We start from the raw sequence: 21,775 nt of genomic DNA on the forward strand, positions 1-21,775 counted from the left end.
AACGCCTTCTCTGGAGTGATGAATCACGCTTCACTATCTGGCAGTCCGATGGACAAATCTGGGTTTGGCGGATGCCAGGAGAATGCTACATGCCCCAATGCATAGTGTCAACTGTAAAGTTTGGTGGAGTAGGAATAAAGTTCTGCCGCTGTTTTTCATGGTTCAGGCCCCTTAGTTCCACTGACAGGAAATCTTAACGCTACAGCATACAATGACATTCTAGACAATTCTGTGCTTCCAACTTTGTGGCAACAGTTTGGGGAAGGCCCTTTCCTGTTTCAGCATGAAAATGCCTCCGTGAACAAAGCGAGGTCCATACAGAAATGATTTGTCGAGATCGGTGTGGAAGAACTTGACTGGCCTACACAGAGCCCTGACTACAACACCGACCCCATGAATTGGAACAGCGACTGAGAGACAGGCCTAATCTCCAAACATCAGTACCCGACCTCACTAAAGCTCTTGTGGCTGAATGGAAGCAAGTCCCCCCAGCAATGTTCCAACATCTAGTGGAAAGCCTTCCCAGAGGAGTGGAGGCTGTTATAGCAGTAAAGGGGGACCAACTCCATATTAATGCTTTTGGAATGAGATGATCGACAAGCAGGTGTCCACATACTTTTGGTCATGTAGTGTATCTTGCTAACTTTATCTAGCTAGCTAATATTATCCGTTGTTGTCTTTTTTATATTTTTACTAATCAATATTCAAAATATTATCCAGCTGGCTCTATTGCTGGTTCTGGAGCTGGATTTGTCATATGGATTGATTTAGGGAAAACTAAACTACAGGCCCATATCTGAGTTCACCATCTATTGTTATCTCCAAGGTTTTGGCATCTTCTATAAAATCTGCCATAGTTAGATAGAATAATAGGCGGCAGGTAGCCTAGCGATTAAGAGTGATGGGCCAGTAACCGAAAGATTGCTGGTTCGAATCCCTGAGCCGACTAGGTGAAAAATCTGTTGATGTGCCCTTGAGCATGTCACTTAACCCTAATTGCTCCTGTAAGTTGCTACGATAGTTACACAGGTTCATAGAGTAGGCTATGCACATGGTTAGTTATACAGCTTCATATATGCACATGGTTAGTTATACAGCTTCATATATGCACATGGTTAGTTATACAGCTTCATATATGCACATGGTTAGTTATACAGCTTCATATATGCACATGGTTAGTTATACAGCTTCATATATGCACATGGTTAGTTATACAGCTTCATAAATGCATATGGTTAGTTGTACAGCTTCATGAGATATATGCACATGGTTAGTTGTACAGCTTCATGAGATATATGCACATGGTTAGTTGTACAGCTTCATATATGCACATGGTTAGTTGTACAGCTTCATGAGATATATGCACATGGTTAGTTGTACAGCTTCATATATGCACATGGTTAGTTGTACAGCTTCATGAGATATATGCACATGGTTAGTTGTACAGCTTCATGAGATATATGCACATGGTTAGTTGTACAGCTTCATATATGCACATGGTTAGTTGTACAGCTTCATGAGATATATGCACATGGTTAGTTGTACAGCCTCATGAGATATATGCACATGGTTAGTTGTACAGCTTCATATATGCACATGGTTAGTTGTACAGCTTCATGAGATATATGCACATGGTTAGTTGTACAGCTTCATATATGCACATGGTTAGTTGTACAGCTTCATGAGATATATGCACATGGTTAGTTGTACAGCTTCATGAGATATATGCACATGGTTAGTTGTACAGCTTCATGAGATATATGCACATGGTTAGTTGTACAGCTTCATATATGCACATGGTTAGTTGTACAGCTTCATATATGCACGTGGGTAGTTATACAGCTTCATATATGCACAACTGGATTAAAAGCATTTCAGTTTTTCACAAGCTATGAAATCTTACCTCACACTCCCCCATGGTGTTGAACGTGATAATGTTTTCTCCAAAAGGTTCATTTAGATTCTTCTTAAGTGTCTGGTCAGCAGGCAGCGTGTTGTCATTGTAAGATCTGACAAACTTGAAGTCACTGGTGCGTGAGCCCGTTGTCATGTATGCATCATAATTGTAAGAACTGCCCAGAGTTCCAGCTCCATCCACCTCTGCATAGTTGGGAGGGAAATACGCGCTGGGAATGGCGACTGCTCCATCAAACAACATTCTAGGCTTTCTACTGCGGCAGAACCTCACGGCCAGGATGAGAATAATGAAAGTCAGAAAAAAGGTGGAGACAGAGACCAGTGCAATGATCAGATAGGAAGTTAGTTTGGAACTATCCTCATAAGTCATGTCTTTCAGTTCTGGAACTTCAGCCAAGTTATCTGATATGAGTAAATATACATCACAGGTTGTAGAGAGAGAGGGCTGTCCGTTATCTTTCACTGATATAACAAGGTTCTGCTTCATACTGTCAGATTCAGAAATGTCCCGCTGGGCCCTGATCTCTCCACTGTGGAGACCAATAGTGAAAAGTCCCGGATCAATCGATTTCACAATGTGATATGAAAGCCACGCGTTTTGTCCAGAGTCAGCATCCACAGCTATCACCTTGGTAACCAGTGACCCCGCCAGAGCAGCTTTGGGGACCATCTCAGTCATCAAGGAGTTCCCTGCTGGAGCAGGGTATAATATCTGGGGAGAGTTATCATTCTCATCTGTTATGAAGACACCCACTGTCACGTTACTGCTGAGTGGAGGAGAACCATTGTCTCTGGCTACAACGTGGACTTTGAAGCTCCTAAACTGCTCATAATCAAATGCTCTCACAGCATGGATCACCCCCGTGTCTCCGTTAATGGATACAAATGAGGACACCGGGACACCATTGACACCACTAGGCAATAGAGAATAGACCACCGTGCCGTTCTGTCTCCAGTCTGGGTCTCTGGCAGTAACAGAACACATAGAGGAGCCAGGTTTGTTATTTTCAGTCACATAGGTGCTGTAGGATTGTTCGTCAAACACTGGTGGGTTGTCATTCACGTCTGATACAGATAAATTAATGATCTTTGAGGAGGATAAAGGTGGAGACCCCTCGTCAGTGGCAGTGATAGTTATGTTGTAATCTGATATTATCTCACGGTCGAGTTCACTCGTTGTTACCAGAGAATAGTAGTTTTTGATTGAGGGGTTTAGTTTGAACGGAACATTTTGTTGAATGGAGCAGCGGACCTGTCTATTTCCCTCCGAGTCTTTATCCTGTACATTAATGATGCCCACCTCTGTACCAGGTAACACATTCTCTGGAATTGGATTGGTCAGAGTTTTAATTAATATCACTGGTGCGTTGTCGTTTACGTCAGTAATATCTATCAGTACTTTTGTGTATGACACCAAACCTGCACCATCTTTGGCGAGGATGCGCAGCTCATAAATGGGCTGCTCCTCATAATCAATCGGTCCAGACAGATTTATAACCCCAGTTTTACTATCGAGTTGAAACAAATTCTTCAACTCATCAGAAATTCGACCTAGATCATATGTTACCTCGCCATTTGCTCCCTCGTCTACATCAGTTGCGCGGACTGTAGCTACTATGGTGCCCAACGGAGAATTTTCTGGTAGACTGACCTTATACACGTCCTGGCTAAATACTGGAATATTATCGTTAGCATCCAACACAGTAACGTGTATAACTACAGTACCAGATCTCTGTGGGGTCCCACCATCAACAGCCGTAAGTAACAACGTCACCTCCTGCTGTTGTTCTCGGTCCAGCTCCTTTTCTAACACTAACTCACCGTATTTACCTCCATCTCGATTAGTATGAACATTCAAGACAAAATGGTCATTCCTTTGCAAAGAGTAGCTTTGAACTGCATTCTGACCTATATCTGCATCGTGGGCCTCATTAATGGGGAAACGTTCACCTTTATCAGCTGATTCCCTTATTTCTAAATTGATAACATCATCTGCAAACTGTGGTGAATTATCGTTCACATCCTGAATCTGAAGAGATATGCGATGCAATTCTAAAGGACTTTCAAGAACCATTTCATACTTTAGCCCACATGAAATCCTCGGACCGCAAAGCTGCTCCCTATCAATTCTTTCAGCGACAACCAGATCTCCCGAATTCAGGTTAATGTCACAGAAGTGTTTAGTTCCGTCCTCTTCTAAACGAGCTTTTCGAGCCGACAGTCTCTTAGCATCCAGCCCAAGATCCTTGGCTATATTTCCGAACACAGATCCGCGTTTCATCTCCTCTGGAATGGAATAGGTCATATCGCCATTGCTGATGCGTATTTGGGATAGAACAAAAGCCAGATGGAGGACAAAAGCTGAAACTGTAAATCCAATGTAGCCCATTTTCGATGTACAAACGAAAATTTTCCAATTCCAAGGTGAAAAAAAAATATATGCAATGAGGGCTACTACAAATATTGGCAAAGACAAATTACCAAACTGAAGAAATTAGGTCCTTTGGCCGACTGCTCCTCAGTGATAATGGCGCGATAGGTTGTATCCGCCCTTTGAGTAATCTATTAGCTGGTTGAGAAGTGTAGGCTGCCTAACTTTTCTTAGCTGGTGAACAGCGACATCCTGAGTCATTAAAAAAACAGCACACAATGTACATCTGAAGTCTTCTATCTTAGAATTGTATTTTCATACAAAGATGATGTAGCCTATGACTTCAGTTAAATAATAAGTAGATATACAGAAATACATTTAAAGTAATGCTTGTATGATGTATGAACTCCTTTTCTTGAATAAGAACAGTCCCATAAGGTAAAAACATTGAGTTAACACTAGTCGCAACTTTCTCCTTTAAGCCAATGCAATGCACGGATTCCACTAGCTATCAATGTGTCCTCACTCAACAAACCAACATGTGGTATTGTTGACGTCTTCATTTGAGTTTGGCAGGATTTAAACTGACGTTAAAGTGAAGGAAAAAAGTTTAGTCGCTGTCCACGTACCCGGGGCTGAAACGTAGGTGACATCAAGAGTTGCTGAATTATCAATGGGGATGTTTCAGAACGCTAAAACGCAATAGGCTTAAATCTCAATCTACACCAATACATTTATTGTGAAATGAGAAATTAGAAAAATGAATAATAACGTATCTATATGGCCATGTCAAGTTCTTATTTTTAAACGGATTCCATTTAAAAACTCAACATTATCCTCGATTCAGTTACTATGAAACAGGGTAAGAAAATACACTTAGCCTACTGCATTTCAGAATTACATTGGGCGAATACAACAACCAGACTTCCATAAAGACGAATAACAATTGCAGTGCCTGTTAAACATATGAATCAGGATGCCATAGACAAACTGTTCAAGCTTCTACCTAAATGATACTACTATCGAAAAAAGAAATTCTGAACCTACATGGTGATGTAAAAAGACACATTTGTATTTAACCAGGATGTTCCACTCAGTAAAAAGTGCCACCACTTTCCAATGAGTAATACATCGAGTGGTCTTACCTCAAGGTACCAAAACTGAGAATTTTCAGGAAAAATGACCTTGTAAACATCCTGGCTAAATACTGGGATATTGTCGTTAGCATCCAACACAGTAACGTGTATAACTACAGTACCACATCTCCGTGGAGCCCCACCGTCAACCGCAGTAAGTAACAATGTCACCTCCTGTTGTTGTTCTCGATCTAATTCCTTCTCTAATAACAAATCACCGTATTTTCCTCCGTCTCGATTAGTATGAACATTCAACAAAAATGATAATTCCTTTGTAAATAAATGCTTTGAACTGCATTCTGACCTATGTCTGAATCGTGGGCTTCATTAATGGGAAAGTGAGCCACTTTGACCGAAGCCTCCATCATTTCCAGTTTAATAACATCAACAGAAAACTGGGGTTAATTGTCCATCACATCCTGAATCTGAAAAGATATGCGGTGCATTTCTAAACGATTCTCCTGAACCATTTCATATAAATAGATAAAATTCTCCCACTGCAAAGCTGCTACCTGTCTATTAATTCAGTGACAACAAGATCTCCCGAATTCAAAGTAACGTCACAATAGTGTTTTGTTGCATTCTCCTCCAAAGGATATTTTCGAGCCGAAAGTCTCTTAGCATCCAACCTCAGATCCGTGGCTATATTTCCGATCACAGATCCGCGTTTCACCTGCTCTGGTATAGAATAGCTCACGTCTCCTTTGCTGATGTGTATGAAGGAAAGGCAAAAAGACAGACGAAAAGCAAATGCAAAAAACGTAAAGCCTTTGTAGCCCATCTTCAATGTCTAATAGCAATTATGGCCAATTGTCCACAATCAATAGCCAAACGGAAGAAAGATTACAATGTCTAACCGCTTTTCAGTGAAAAATGGTAATGCGACACGCTGTATGTAGCCCACTCCCCCGTAGTAGGTGGAGGTATATAGTTAACTGTACTTAGCTGATGGAAAGCGACATCATGAGTCTATCAGAAAAACAGCATGCTCGTAGGCCTATATTTTTTTCCATGTGTCCTTCTTGGAATGTATCATATTCTCCAAACGCAGACGACTTTACTAAAACATTAAATATATAGGCCTCAAATCAATAGTAACCTCATCGTAACATGATCATGAGAAGACATGGATGAGGTACGCTATTAGGAGAAACGTACACAATATGCCTAAATATTCACACAATAAGCCATTAGTAGACTAGTTGCAACATGTTTTTTTCCTGGATAATAATATATTTCAACCATCATGAAAACTGTCGATTTCACTATCGATGTTTCGTTAGTCATCAAAATAATGTTAATTCTTTCGCATTCTATCTTTGACTTTTTGACAGCTAGACTTCAGTAAACTAAAACATGTCACCTCGCTGTCCACTGGTCTGGTGCTGAAATGTAGGCGACCTCAATAAAAACAGTAGGCAATGGGGATTTTAAAAACACATCCTAACAATATATAATCAAGTTTCAAAAGGCATTCAAAACTCTTTCCAGGACAATACAATCCATTTATTATAAAATGCCTGATTCCTTTTCAAATGAGTCTAAACCATGTTTTCCTATCTCCATCAAGCTTTATTGTCAACTCCATTAGACAATCTGTGAAGAAAACATCACAAGCATACTCAACTAAAAGCAACAGAAACTGCATTGCTTGTTTTATTTATAGGAAACCACAGCCCAAAGAAACAAGGAGAAAACTGCTTCCATCAAATCAAACCCCTAGTGAATTACTCCTCATAGAGAAGAGACGGAACAGCGAGCACCTTTGAAACTCAACCAATCAAACAAAACAATGAGTGGATAAATTCCACATTTCAGCTTACTAAGATGTTATCATCTAAACCGAGTATAGACCTACTGTTTCTATAGGATGGCATAAGCCATTAAGGCCCAGAATGTATTTTCCACATACATAACACATTCTCCCACAACGAAACAACTCACGTACAAAAGGTGGTATCTCAGATGAGTGAAGGCTTACCTCATTCGCCTCTCCTGCAGTGTTGAGCGTGATGATACTCCCTTCTAATAATGTATCTGGACATCTTGTCAGTGTCTGATCAGCAGGCAGCGTGCTGTCATTGTAAGATCTCACAAACTTGAAATCACTGGTGCGTGAGCCCGTTGTCAGGTATGCGTCATAATTGTAAGAACTACGGAGAGTTCCAGCTCCATCCACCTCTGCATAGTTGGGAGGGAAATACGCGCTGGGAATGGCGACTGCTCCATCAAACAACATTCTAGGCTTTCTACTGCGGCAGAACCTCACGGCCAGGATGAGAATAATGAACGTCAGGAAAAAGGTGGAGACAGAGACCAGACCGATGATCAAATAGGAAGTTAGTTTGGAACTATCATCATAAGCCATGTCTTTCAGTTCTGGAACTTCAGCCAAGTTATCTGATATGAGTAAATATACATCACAGGTTGTAGAGAGAGAGGGCTGTCCGTTATCTTTCACTGATATAACAAGGTTCTGCTTCATACTGTCAGATTCAGAAATGTCGCGCTGTGCGCTGATCTCTCCGCTGTGGAGACCAATAGTGAAAAGTCCCGGATCAGTCGATTTCACGATGTGATATGAAAGCCACGCGTTCTGTCCAGAGTCAGCATCCACAGCTATCACCTTGGAAACCAGGGACCCAGCCAGAGCAGCTTTGGGGACCATCTCAGTCATCAAGGAGTTCCCTGCTGGAGCAGGGTATAATATCTGGGGAGAGTTATCATTCTCATCTGTTATGAAGACACTCACTGTCACGTTACTGCTGAGTGGAGGAGAACCATTGTCTCTGGCTACAACGTGGACTTTGAAGCTCCTAAACTGCTCATAATCAAATGCTCTCACAGCATGGATCACCCCCGTGTCTCCGTTAATGGATACAAATGAGGACACCGGAACTCCATTGACACCACTAGGCAATAGAGAATAGACCACCGTACCGTTCTGTCTCCAGTCTGGGTCTCTGGCAGTAACCGAACATATTGAGGAGCCAGGCGTGTTATTTTCAGTCACATAGGCGCTGTATGATTGTTCTTCAAACACTGGTGGGTTGTCATTCACGTCTGACACAGATAAATGAATAGTCTTTGAGGAGGATAAAGGTGGAGACCCCTCGTCAGTGGCGGTGATAGTTAAGTTATAATCTGATATTATCTCACGGTCCAGTTCACCTGTTGTTATCAGAGAATAGTAGTTTTTGATTGAAGGGTTTAATTTGAATGGAACATTTTGTTGAATGGAGCAGCGGACCTGTCTATTTCCCTCTGAATCTTCATCTTGTACATTTATGATCCCCACCTCTGTACCAGGTAACACATTCTCAGGGATGGGATTGTTAAAGGATTTGATCAATATCACCGGTGCGTTGTCATTTAAGTCAGTGATTTCTATCATTACTTTTGCATTGCCAGCTAAGCCAGACCCATCTTTAGCCTGGACACGCACTTCGTATTCTGTATTTTCTTCATAATCTATGGGACCCTGCACTTTAATCTCGCCAGTCTCTTTGTCGATGGAAAACAGTTTAGCTGCTTTATCGGAAATGCGATTGAACTCATATGATACTTCTCCATTTGCTCCTTCGTCTTCATCACTAGCACTAACTGCAACTACAACAGTCCCGGTTGGAGAATTTTCAGGCAAACGGACTTTATACACTGTCTGGCTAAACACAGGTTTATTATCGTTAGCATCCAACACAGTAACGTGTATAACTACAGTACCAGATCTCTGCGGAGTCCCACCATCAACAGCGGTAAGTAACAACGTCACCTCTTGTTGTTGTTCTCGATCTAGCTCTTTTTCTAACACTAACTCGCCATATTTTCCTCCGTCTGAGCTCGTTTGAACGTCCAAAATAAAATAGGCATTCCTCTCCAGTGAATAGCTTTGTATACCATTTAATCCTATGTCAGAGTCATGAGGTTCATCCAAGGGATATCTTGCGCCTTTGACAGCAGATTCCTGAATTTCTAGATCAATACGTGCATTGGGAAACCGTGGTGAATTGTCATTTATATCTTGGACTTGCACATTAATACGATGTAATTCCAGAGGTTTTTCCAGCACAAGCTCGTATTTTAAAGAACAAGAAACCTTCGGTCCACACAGCTCCTCCCTGTCTATTGTTTCAGCCACAATTAATTCTCCAGTATTCACATTAATGTCACAGTAACGTTGACGACTGCCATCCATATCCAAACGAGCTTTACGACCTGAAAGTCTCTTAGCATCCAGCCCCAGATCCTTAACTAGATTTCCGATCACAGATCCGCGCTTCATCTCCTCTGGAATTGAATAGCTCAAGTCTCCATTGCTGATGCGCATCAGGCAATGACAAAAAGCCAGACGGAACAAAAAGGTAAAAACCGAAAATCCTGTGTACCCCATTCTGGATGATTAAAACCAAGTGTTAACATAAGAGTTCAAAACCAGTCGAAATGATACTGTAACGTAAGAGTACAATATTAGCCTCTCAAAAGGAATAGCAAAACGATTGTTATCCGACTGCTCTTCGGTGAAAGTGATGCAATATAGCCTATTACTCTTTTGAATAATCCAATGGTGGGTGGAGAAAGCCTGTAATTCTATTTATGGTAAACAGCGACATCCTGAGTTCTTACAGAAAACAGCAATCACAATACAAAACAGTTCTACGTCATTTATCATCTTGGTCGATATTTCCCCCCATCCTTGTGTTGTGAAAAATAGGAAGAACGTTTCATATAGCTTAGCAAGAGAAGAGAGGAAAACCAATAGTTGTGCGCAATCAAATCCTTTTGTAATCATATATTAGAAGATAGGAAAAGTAAATTCAATATTTCCATACTGTTGCCACTGTCTGATTATTCATGTATTGCCGAGTAATAACAACAACAACGCATAGATTCGTTATATAAACGGTCCACATAAAATCCAACGATGCATAATCCATATTACTGATCAAACCCAGCAATTGTATTTCCACTATACTCTTAGGTAAAGTGATAGTTACGTCGCTGTCCACTAACCAGGTGCTGAAACGTGGAAATGTAGCCAATGAACTTAAAGAAAAATGTGGTAGGCAATGAGGATACAACAGGAAGGAAAATGAAAACACACTCCATGATTGGGAAAGCATCCCTAATTGTATACACACCAACAACGAAATTGAAAGATTATCCCTTGTGAAAAGGCATTAAAAAAGCTAATATTGATGTCGTTAAATAACCCTTCATAATCACGTGGATAAAGAACAAGTTAATTAAGAAAAAGACCACTAACACACTAGGAAAGCAATTCTGATATCATAACATCCGATGCATTCACACACAATGAAAAGGGGTATCTACTCTTAGTTCTGTCTTACCTCAATAGACTCCCCTGCAGTGTTGAGAGTGATGATACTCCCTTCCAATAACTTAGTTGGGCTTCTCTTCAGTGTAAAATCAGCAGGCAGGGTGCTGTCATTGTAAGATCTGGCAAACTTGAAGTCACTGGTGCGTGAGCCCGTTGTCAGGTATGCATCATAATTGTAAGAACTGCGCAGAGTTCCAGCTCCATCCACCTCTGCATAGTTGGGAGGGAAATACGCGCTGGGAATGGCGACTGCTCCATCAAACAACATTCTAGGCTTTCTACTGCGGCAGAACCTCACCGCCAGGATGAGAATAATGAAAGTCAGGAAAAAGGTGGAGACAGAGACCAGTGCGATGATCAAATAGGAAGTTAGTTTGGAACTATCCTCATAAGTCATGTCTTTCAGTTCTGGAACTTCAGCCAAGTTGTCTGATATGAGTAAATATACATCACAGGTTGTAGAGAGAGAGGGCTGTCCGTTATCTTTCACTGATATAACAAGGTTCTGCTTCATACTGTCAGATTCAGAAATGTCCCGCTGTGCCCTGATCTCTCCACTGTGGAGACCAATAGTGAAAAGTCCCGAATCAATCGATTTCACGATGTGATATGAAAGCCACGCGTTTTGTCCAGAGTCAGCATCCACAGCTATCACCTTGGAAACCAGGGACCCCGCCAGAGCAGCTTTGGGGACCATCTCAGTCATCAAGGAGTTCCCTGCTGGAGCAGGGTATAATATCTGGGGAGAGTTATCATTCTCATCTGTTATGAAGACACTCACAGTCACGTTACTGCTGAGTGGAGGAGAACCATTGTCTCTGGCTACAACGCGGACTTTGAAGCTCCTAAACTGCTCATAATCAAATGCTTTTACAGCATGGATCACCCCCGTGTCTCCGTTAATGGATACAAATGAGGACACCGGGACACCATTGACACCACTAGGCAATAGAGAATAGACCACCGTACCGTTCTGTCTCCAGTCTGGGTCTCTGGCAGTAACAGAACACATAGAGGAGCCAGGTTTGTTATTTTCAGTCACATAGGCGCTGTAGGATTGTTCTTCAAACACAGGTGGGTTGTCATTCACGTCTGATACAGATAAATGAATAGTTTTTGACGATGATAAAGGTGGAGACCCCTCGTCGGTGGCAGTGATAGTTATATTGTAATCTGAAATGATCTCTCGGTCTAATTCACTAGTTGTTATCAGAGAATAATAGTTTTTGATAGACGGGTTTAGTTTGAACGGAACATTTTGTTGAATGAAGCAGCGGACCTGTCTATTTCCCTCTGAATCTTTATCCTGTACATTAATGATCCCCACCTCTCTGCCAGGTAACAAGTTCTCTGGGATGGGATTGGTCAAGGATTTAAGAGATATCACTGGTGCATTGTCATTAACATCTGTAATTTCTATGAATATTTTGGCAAAGGAAGTCAATCCCGAGCCATCTTTGGATTTGATAGGCAATTCATGAATTGATTCTTCTTCAAAATCCATCTGTCCTACTATCCTGATGTCTCCCGTTTTAGGTTCAAGAGAAAATAATTTATTTAATTCTTCTGCGATTGGGCCAAATCCGTACGTCACTTCCCCATTTGCCCCCTCGTCTGCATCGATGGCTGTTACAGTAACAACTAATGAACCTATTGGAGCATTTTCTGGTACACTGACCTTATAGACATTTTCGCTAAACACTGGTTTATTATCGTTCGCATCCAACACTGTGACGTGTATAACTACAGTACCAGATCTCTGCGGAGTCCCACCGTCAACCGCAGTCAGTATTAATGTCACCTCCTGCTTTTGTTCTCGATCTAACTCTGTGTCTAACACTAGCTCACCATACTTTTCAGAATCTGGGTTGGTATGAACAGCCAGGCTAAAATGCTCGTTCCTTTGTAGTGTGTAGCTTTGAACAGCGTTCAGTCCTATATCTGCATCATGAGCCTGGTGGACCGCAAATCGAGCGCCTTTATCTGCCGATTCTCTGATCTCAAACGTAACGCGATCTTCCCCAAATAGTGGGCTATTGTCATTAATATCTTGTACCTGTAAAATTATGTTATGTAATTCTAAAGGGTTTTCCAGAACCATCTCGTATTTTAAGGTGCATGAAATCCTCCTACCACAAAGCTGCTCCCTGTCTATTACTTCAGCGATGACCATATCCCCAGTATTCAGATTGACTTCACAATAGCGCTTGCTGCTACCTTGAACATCTAAACGAGCTTTCCGATACATGAGTCGTTTTGCATCCAGTCCCAGATCCTTGGCTATATTTCCGACAACAGATCCGCGTTTCATCTCCTCCAGAACAGAATAGGTAACGTCTCCATAGCTGGTGTGCAGCAGGAAAAGAAACAAAGCCAGGCCGAGCAATGAGGCAGAGAACGAGAATCTCCTGTATTCCATTTTCAGATAACCCATCTCATTCCAAATAGGCCGATTAGTGTGGTAAAAATCAGTGCTATCCAACCGAAGAAACGTTTACAACCAGCAGATCAAAATGCACCACGTTAAAATGTTAAGCAGGAGACTTTTACACTGCAATAATGATGTCCCCTCCCTCCCTGGACATTTCAAGTATGGGTGGAGAGATTCATTTTAAAGCTACTGCTGGTGAATAGCGACACTCCGTGTAGTTTCATAAAACAGCAGAAAATAGTGTCTCTCGCCAATTGTATGGAGGAGAGTCTGCCGCGCATAGGAAAACATGCCGGGTTTAATTGTTTTTAAAGATACATAATGGGACCCCTCATATCAACAGAGGTAGACTATTTCAAAATGCAGGATTGTAAAAACACGAATCCCCTTTTGTGTTACAGCCCACGTGAGTCAACATCTCAATCGAATGATCAATGGGCAAAGTAGTCTGTCCATGTAGCCTTCAAAAGATCATGCCAATAAAGTAATTCCACATATAATCACTAGAAAAAATCTGGCATTTCTTTCAAACATATTTCACGTCTCTACCCATTACAGTTTTCGAAGGGGAAAAAGGTCATTTAAAAATCCAGCGTTTCTTTCAAACATCATCCACGTCTTTACCTATTGCAGTCTTTTAAGTGGTGCTGAAACGGACCTACGTGTTTTACTAAATCACATTAAAATGGGATGAAGGCGGGAAAAGAAATACATCCTCAGAGATTATCAGAGATCAAAAATGTGACTTAATCAAATGACTGAAAGAGTACAGCAGACAAGACTGTTGTAATAATATTAGCCTAACACACAATACAGTTAGCTACCTATAGTTTCATATGAAGGACTATGCAAAACGGCTAAATAAACAAATAAAGCATTTTCGTTTATCAAAATGTCAAAGCTATGAAATCTCACCTCGCTCTCCCCCAAGGTGTTGAACGTGATTATATTTTCTCCAAAAGGTTCATTTAGGTTCTTCTTCAGTGTCTGGTCAGCAGGCAGCGTGTTGTCATTGTAAGATCTGGCAAACTTGAAGTCACTGGTGCGTGAGCCCGTTGTCAGGTATGCATCATAATTGTAAGAACTACGGAGAGTTCCAGCTCCATCCACCTCTGCATAGTTGGGAGGGAAATACGCGCTGGGAATGGCGACTGCTCCATCAAACAACATTCTAGGCTTTCTACTGCGGCAGAACCTCACGGCCAGGATGAGAATAATGAAAGTCAGGAAAAAGGTGGAGACAGAGACCAGTGCAATGATCAAATAGGAAGTTAGTTTGGAACTATCCTCATAAGTCATGTCTTTCAGTTCTGGAACTTCAGCCAAGTTATCTGATATGAGTAAATATACATCACAGGTTGTAGAGAGAGAGGGCTGTCCGTTATCTTTCACTGATATAACAAGGTTCTGCTTCATACTGTCAGATTCAGAAATGTCCCGCTGTGCGGTGATCTCTCCGCTGTGGAGACCAATAGTGAAAAGTCCCGGATCAGTTGATTTCACAATGTGATATGAAAGCCACGCGTTTTGTCCAGAGTCAGCATCCACAGCTATCACCTTGGAAACCAGGGACCCCGCCAGAGCAGCTTTGGGGACCATCTCAGTCATCAAGGAGTTCCCTGCTGGAGCAGGGTATAATATCTGGGGAGAGTTATCATTCTCATCTGTTATGAAGACACTCACTGTCACGTTACGGCTGAGTGGAGGAGAACCATTGTCTCTGGCTACAACGTGGACTTTGAAGCTCCTAAACTGCTCATAATCAAATGCTCTCACAGCGTGGATCACCCCCGTGTCTCCGTTAATGGACAGAAATGAGGACACCGGAACACCATTGACACCACTAGGCAATAGAGAATAGACCACAGTACCGTTCTGTCTCCAGTCTGGGTCTCTGGCAGTAACAGAACACATAGAGGAGCCAGGTTTGTTATTTTCAGTCACATAGGTGCTGTAGGATGGTTCGTCAAACACAGGTGGGTTGTCATTCACGTCTGATACAGATAAATTAATGATCTTTGAGGAGGATAAAGGTGGAGACCCCTCGTCGGTGGCAGTGATAGTTATGTTGTAATCTGATATTATCTCACGGTCGAGTTCACTCGTTGTTACCAGAGAATAGTAGTTTTTGATTGAGGGGTTTAGTTTGAAAGGAACATTTTGTTGAATGGAGCAGCGGACCTGTCTATTTCCCTCCGAGTCTTTATCCTGTACATTAATAATCCCCACCTCTGTACCAGGTAACACATTCTCTGGAATTGGATTGGTCAGAGTTTTAATTAATATCACTGGTGCGTTGTCGTTTACGTCAGTAATATCTATCAGTACTTTTGTGTATGACACCAAACCTGCACCATCTTTGGCGAGGACGCGCAGCTCATAAATGGGCTGCTCCTCATAATCAATCGGTCCAGACAGATTTATAACCCCACTTTTACTATCGAGTTGAAACAAATTCTTCAACTCATCAGAAATTCGACCTAGATCATATGTTACCTCGCCATTTGCTCCCTCGTCTACATCAGTTGCGCGGACTGTAGCTACTATGGTGCCCAACGGAGAATTTTCTGGTAGACTGACCGTATACACGTCCTGGCTAAATACTGGAATATTATCGTTAGCATCCAACACAGTAACATGTATAACTACAGTACCAGATCTCTGTGGGGTCCCACCATCAACAGCCGTAAGTAACAACGTCACCTCCTGCTGTTGTTCTCGGTCCAGCTCCTTTTCTAACACTAACTCACCGTATTTACCTCCATCTCGATTAGTATGAACATTCAAGACAAAATGGTCATTCCTTTGCAAAGAGTAGCTTTGAACTGCATTCTGACCTATATCTGCATCGTGGGCCTCATTAATGGGGAAACGTTCACCTTTATCAGCTGATTCCGTTATTTCCAAATTGATAACATCATCTGCAAACTGTGGTGAATTATCGTTCACATCCTGAATCTGAAGAGATATGCGATGCAATTCTAAAGGACTTTCAAGAACCATTTCATACTTTAGCCCACATGAAATCCTCGGACCGCAAAGCTGCTCCCTATCAATTCTTTCAGCGACAACCAGATCTCCCGAATTCAGGTTAATGTCACAGAAGTGTTTAGTTCCGTCCTCTTCTAAACGAGCTTTTCGAGCCGACAGTCTCTTAGCATCCAACCCAAGATCCTTGGCTATATTTCCGACCACAGATCCGCGTTTCATCTCCTCTGGAATGGAATAGGTCATATCGCCATTGCTGATGCGTATTTGGGATAGAACAAAAGCCAGATGGAGGACAAAAGCTGAAACTGTAAATCCAATGTAGCCCATTTTCGATGTACAAACAAAAATATTCCAATTCCAAGGTGAAGGCAAAAAAAAGATGCAATATAGGCTACCACAAATATTGGCAAAGACAAATTACCCAACTGAAAACATGAGATTATTGTGCCGACTGCTCCTCAGTGATAATGGCGCGATAGGTTGTATCCGCCCTTTGAGTAATCTATTATTGGGTTGAGAAGTGTAGGCTGCCTAACTTTTCTTAGCTGGTGAACAGCGACATCCTGAGTCATTAAAAAAACAGCAACAATGTACATCAATAGTCTTCTATCTTAGAATTGTATTTTCATACAAAGATGATGTAGCCTATGACTTCAGTTAAATAATAAATAGATATACAGAAATACATTTAAAGTAATGCTTGTATGATGTATGAACTCCTTTTCTTGAATAAGAACAGTCCCATAAGGTAAAAACATTGAGTTAACACTGGTCGCAACCTTCTCCTTTAAGCCAATGCAATGCACGGATTCCACTAGCTATCAATGTGTCCTCACTCAACAAACCAACATGTGGTATTGTTCCCGTCTTCATTTGAGTTTGGCAGGATTTAAACTGATGTTAATTAAAGTGAAGGAAAAAAGTTTAGTCGCTGTCCACATGCCTGGTGCTGAACGTAGGTGACATCAAGAGTTGCTGAATTATCAATGGGGATGTTTCAGAACGCTAAAACGCAATAGGCTTAAATCTCAATCTACACCAATATATTTATTGTGAAATGAGAAATTAGAAAAATGAATAATAACGTATCTATATGGCCATGTCAAGTTCTTATATTTAAACGGATTCCATTTAAAAATTCAACATTATCCTCGATTCAGTTACTATTAAACAGGGTAAGAAATTACACTTAGACTACTGCATGTCAGAATTACTTTGGGCGAGTACAACAACCTGACTTCCATAAAGATGAATAACAATTGCAATGCCTGTTAAACATATGAATCAGGATGCCATAGACAAACAATGAGCAAGCTTCTACCTAAATGATACTACTATCGAAAAAAGAAATTCTGAACCTACATGATGATGTAAAAAGACAAATCGATAGATTTTGAGAATTGGTGTAGCTATAACAGCGATACAGCAGCCTACTAAGAACAGCGGGGAAAAAATGAAGCCTACACAGTACTAAATTTAAATAGGAAACCGATGTAGTCTATAGGTTCTTATGTTTGAATGTGTATTTCTAACTGTGAAAAACGAAGTGTAATTTAAATTAAAAAATAACACCCAATTGCTTATCATCCAAAATCAGAACCTTGAGTATTTTTCCGATCACAGATCCGCGTTTCACCTGCTCTGGTATAGAATAGCTCACGTCTCCTTTGCTGATGTGTATGAAGGAAAGGCAAAAAGACAGACGAAAAGCAAATGCAAAAAACGTAAAGCCTTTGTAGCCCATCTTCAATGTCTAATAGCAATTATGGCCAATTGTCCACAATCAATAGCCAAACGGAAGAAAGATTACAATGTCTAACCGCTTTTCAGTGAAAAATGGTAATGCGACACGCTGTATGTAGCCCACTCCCCCGTAGTAGGTGGAGGTATATAGTTAACTGTACTTAGCTGATGGAAAGCGACATCATGAGTCTATCAGAAAAACAGCATGCTCGTAGGCCTATATTTTTTTCCATGTGTCCTTCTTGGAATGTATCATATTCTCCAAACGCAGACGACTTTACTAAAACATTAAATATATAGGCCTCAAATCAATAGTAACCTCATCGTAACATGATCATGAGAAGACATGGATGAGGTACGCTATTAGGAGAAACGTACACAATATGCCTAAATATTCACACAATAAGCCATTAGTAGACTAGTTGCAACATGTTTTTTTCCTGGATAATAATATATTTCAACCATCATCGTGAAAACTGTCGATTTCACTATCGATGTTTCGTTAGTCATCAAAATAATGCTAATTCTTTCGCATTCTATCTTTGACTTTTTGACAGCTAGACTTCAGTAAACTAAAACATGTCACCTCGCTGTCCACTGGTCTGGTGCTGAAATGTAGGCGACCTCAATAAAAACAGTAGGCAATGGGGATTTTAAAAACACATCCTAACAATATATAATCAAGTTTCAAAAGGCATTCAAAACTCTTTCCAGGACAATACAATCCATTTATTATAAAATGCCTGATTCCTTTTCAAATGAGTCTAAACCATGTTTTCCTATCTCCATCAAGCTTTATTGTCAACTCCATTAGACAATCTGTGAAGAAAACATCACAAGCATACTCAACTAAAAGCAACAGAAACTGCATTGCTTGTTTTATTTATAGGAAACCACAGCCCAAAGAAACAAGGAGAAAACTGCTTCCATCAAATCAAACCCCTAGTGAATTACTCCTCATAGAGAAGAGACGGAACAGCGAGCACCTTTGAAACTCAACCAATCAAACAAAACAATGAGTGGATAAATTCCACATTTCAGCTTACTAAGATGTTATCATCTAAACCGAGTATAGACCTACTGTTTCTATAGGATGGCATAAGCCATTAAGGCCCAGAATGTATTTTCCACATACATAACACATTCTCCCACAACGAAACAACTCACGTACAAAAGGTGGTATCTCAGATGAGTGAAGGCTTACCTCATTCGCCTCTCCTGCAGTGTTGAGCGTGATGATACTCCCTTCTAATAATGTATCTGGACATCTTGTCAGTGTCTGATCAGCAGGCAGCGTGCTGTCATTGTAAGATCTCACAAACTTGAAATCACTGGTGCGTGAGCCCGTTGTCAGGTATGCGTCATAATTGTAAGAACTACGGAGAGTTCCAGCTCCATCCACCTCTGCATAGTTGGGAGGGAAATACGCGCTGGGAATGGCGACTGCTCCATCAAACAACATTCTAGGCTTTCTACTGCGGCAGAACCTCACGGCCAGGATGAGAATAATGAACGTCAGGAAAAAGGTGGAGACAGAGACCAGACCGATGATCAAATAGGAAGTTAGTTTGGAACTATCATCATAAGCCATGTCTTTCAGTTCTGGAACTTCAGCCAAGTTATCTGATATGAGTAAATATACATCACAGGTTGTAGAGAGAGAGGGCTGTCCGTTATCTTTCACTGATATAACAAGGTTCTGCTTCATACTGTCAGATTCAGAAATGTCGCGCTGTGCGCTGATCTCTCCGCTGTGGAGACCAATAGTGAAAAGTCCCGGATCAGTCGATTTCACGATGTGATATGAAAGCCACGCGTTCTGTCCAGAGTCAGCATCCACAGCTATCACCTTGGAAACCAGGGACCCAGCCAGAGCAGCTTTGGGGACCATCTCAGTCATCAAGGAGTTCCCTGCTGGAGCAGGGTATAATATCTGGGGAGAGTTATCATTCTCATCTGTTATGAAGACACTCACTGTCACGTTACTGCTGAGTGGAGGAGAACCATTGTCTCTGGCTACAACGTGGACTTTGAAGCTCCTAAACTGCTCATAATCAAATGCTCTCACAGCATGGATCACCCCCGTGTCTCCGTTAATGGATACAAATGAGGACACCGGAACTCCATTGACACCACTAGGCAATAGAGAATAGACCACCGTACCGTTCTGTCTCCAGTCTGGGTCTCTGGCAGTAACCGAACATATTGAGGAGCCAGGCGTGTTATTTTCAGTCACATAGGCGCTGTATGATTGTTCTTCAAACACTGGTGGGTTGTCATTCACGTCTGACACAGATAAATGAATAGTCTTTGAGGAGGATAAAGGTGGAGACCCCTCGTCAGTGGCGGTGATAGTTAAGTTATAATCTGATATTATCTCACGGTCCAGTTCACCTGTTGTTATCAGAGAATAGTAGTTTTTGATTGAAGGGTTTAATTTGAATGGAACATTTTGTTGAATGGAGCAGCGGACCTGTCTATTTCCCTCTGAATCTTCATCTTGTACATTTATGATCCCCACCTCTGTACCAGGTAACACATTCTCAGGGATGGGATTGTTAAAGGATTTGATCAATATCACCGGTGCGTTGTCATTTAAGTCAGTGATTTCTATCATTACTTTTGCATTGCCAGCTAAGCCAGACCCATCTTTAGCCTGGACACGCACTTCGTATTCTGTATTTTCTTCATAATCTATGGGACCCTGCACTTTAATCTCGCCAGTCTCTTTGTCGATGGAAAACAGTTTAGCTGCTTTATCGGAAATGCGATTGAACTCATATGATACTTCTCCATTTGCTCCTTCGTCTTCATCACTAGCACTAACTGCAACTACAACAGTCCCGGTTGGAGAATTTTCAGGCAAACGGACTTTATACACTGTCTGGCTAAACACAGGTTTATTATCGTTAGCATCCAACACAGTAACGTGTATAACTACAGTACCAGATCTCTGCGGAGTCCCACCATCAACAGCGGTAAGTAACAACGTCACCTCTTGTTGTTGTTCTCGATCTAGCTCTTTTTCTAACACTAACTCGCCATATTTTCCTCCGTCTGAGCTCGTTTGAACGTCCAAAATAAAATAGGCATTCCTCTCCAGTGAATAGCTTTGTATACCATTTAATCCTATGTCAGAGTCATGAGGTTCATCCAAGGGATATCTTGCGCCTTTGACAGCAGATTCCTGAATTTCTAGATCAATACGTGCATTGGGAAACCGTGGTGAATTGTCATTTATATCTTGGACTTGCACATTAATACGATGTAATTCCAGAGGTTTTTCCAGCACAAGCTCGTATTTTAAAGAACAAGAAACCTTCGGTCCACACAGCTCCTCCCTGTCTATTGTTTCAGCCACAATTAATTCTCCAGTATTCACATTAATGTCACAGTAACGTTGACGACTGCCATCCATATCCAAACGAGCTTTACGACCTGAAAGTCTCTTAGCATCCAGCCCCAGATCCTTAACTAGATTTCCGATCACAGATCCGCGCTTCATCTCCTCTGGAATTGAATAGCTCAAGTCTCCATTGCTGATGCGCATCAGGCAATGACAAAAAGCCAGACGGAACAAAAAGGTAAAAACCGAAAATCCTGTGTACCCCATTCTGGATGATTAAAACCAAGTGTTAACATAAGAGTTCAAAACCAGTCGAAATGATACTGTAACGTAAGAGTACAATATTAGCCTCTCAAAAGGAATAGCAAAACGATTGTTATCCGACTGCTCTTCGGTGAAAGTGATGCAATATAGCCTATTACTCTTTTGAATAATCCAATGGTGGGTGGAGAAAGCCTGTAATTCTATTTATGGTAAACAGCGACATCCTGAGTTCTTACAG

The 21,775-nt window shown here is 41.4% G+C and overlaps 2 protein-coding genes across 13 annotated transcripts in view; both read right to left on the bottom strand.

The window, feature by feature from the left end:
• Positions 1–21,775, bottom strand: part of LOC139537164 (protocadherin gamma-C5-like) — a 136,770-nt gene that overhangs the window by 100,293 nt on the left and 14,702 nt on the right. Inside the window, exon 1 of one of the 12 annotated variants that reach the window (XM_071338151.1) lies at positions 14,109–16,663. The exons of 4 other annotated variants lie outside the window; for them this stretch is intronic. In XM_071338151.1, coding sequence (XP_071194252.1) covers positions 14,109–16,511 — 2,403 coding nt within the window. In that variant the 5' untranslated portion in view covers positions 16,512–16,663. Of the gene's footprint in view, positions 1–1,903; positions 4,474–7,405; positions 9,954–10,772; positions 13,326–14,108; positions 16,664–21,775 lie in introns of those variants that run through there. 7 more of the 12 variants (XM_071338171.1, XM_071338139.1, XM_071338160.1 and 4 more) reach the window with 7 other exon arrangements.
• LOC139537163 (protocadherin beta-15-like) lies at positions 18,974–21,694 on the bottom strand. The gene has a single exon (XM_071338128.1). The coding sequence runs from the start codon at positions 21,538–21,540 to the stop codon at positions 18,988–18,990; it is 2,553 nt and encodes an 850-aa protein (XP_071194229.1). The 5' UTR covers positions 21,541–21,694; the 3' UTR covers positions 18,974–18,987.

The sequence above is a fragment of the Salvelinus alpinus genome, chromosome 13 (assembly GCF_045679555.1).
Source record: "Salvelinus alpinus chromosome 13, SLU_Salpinus.1, whole genome shotgun sequence".
Classification (NCBI taxonomy): Eukaryota; Metazoa; Chordata; class Actinopteri; order Salmoniformes; family Salmonidae; genus Salvelinus; species Salvelinus alpinus.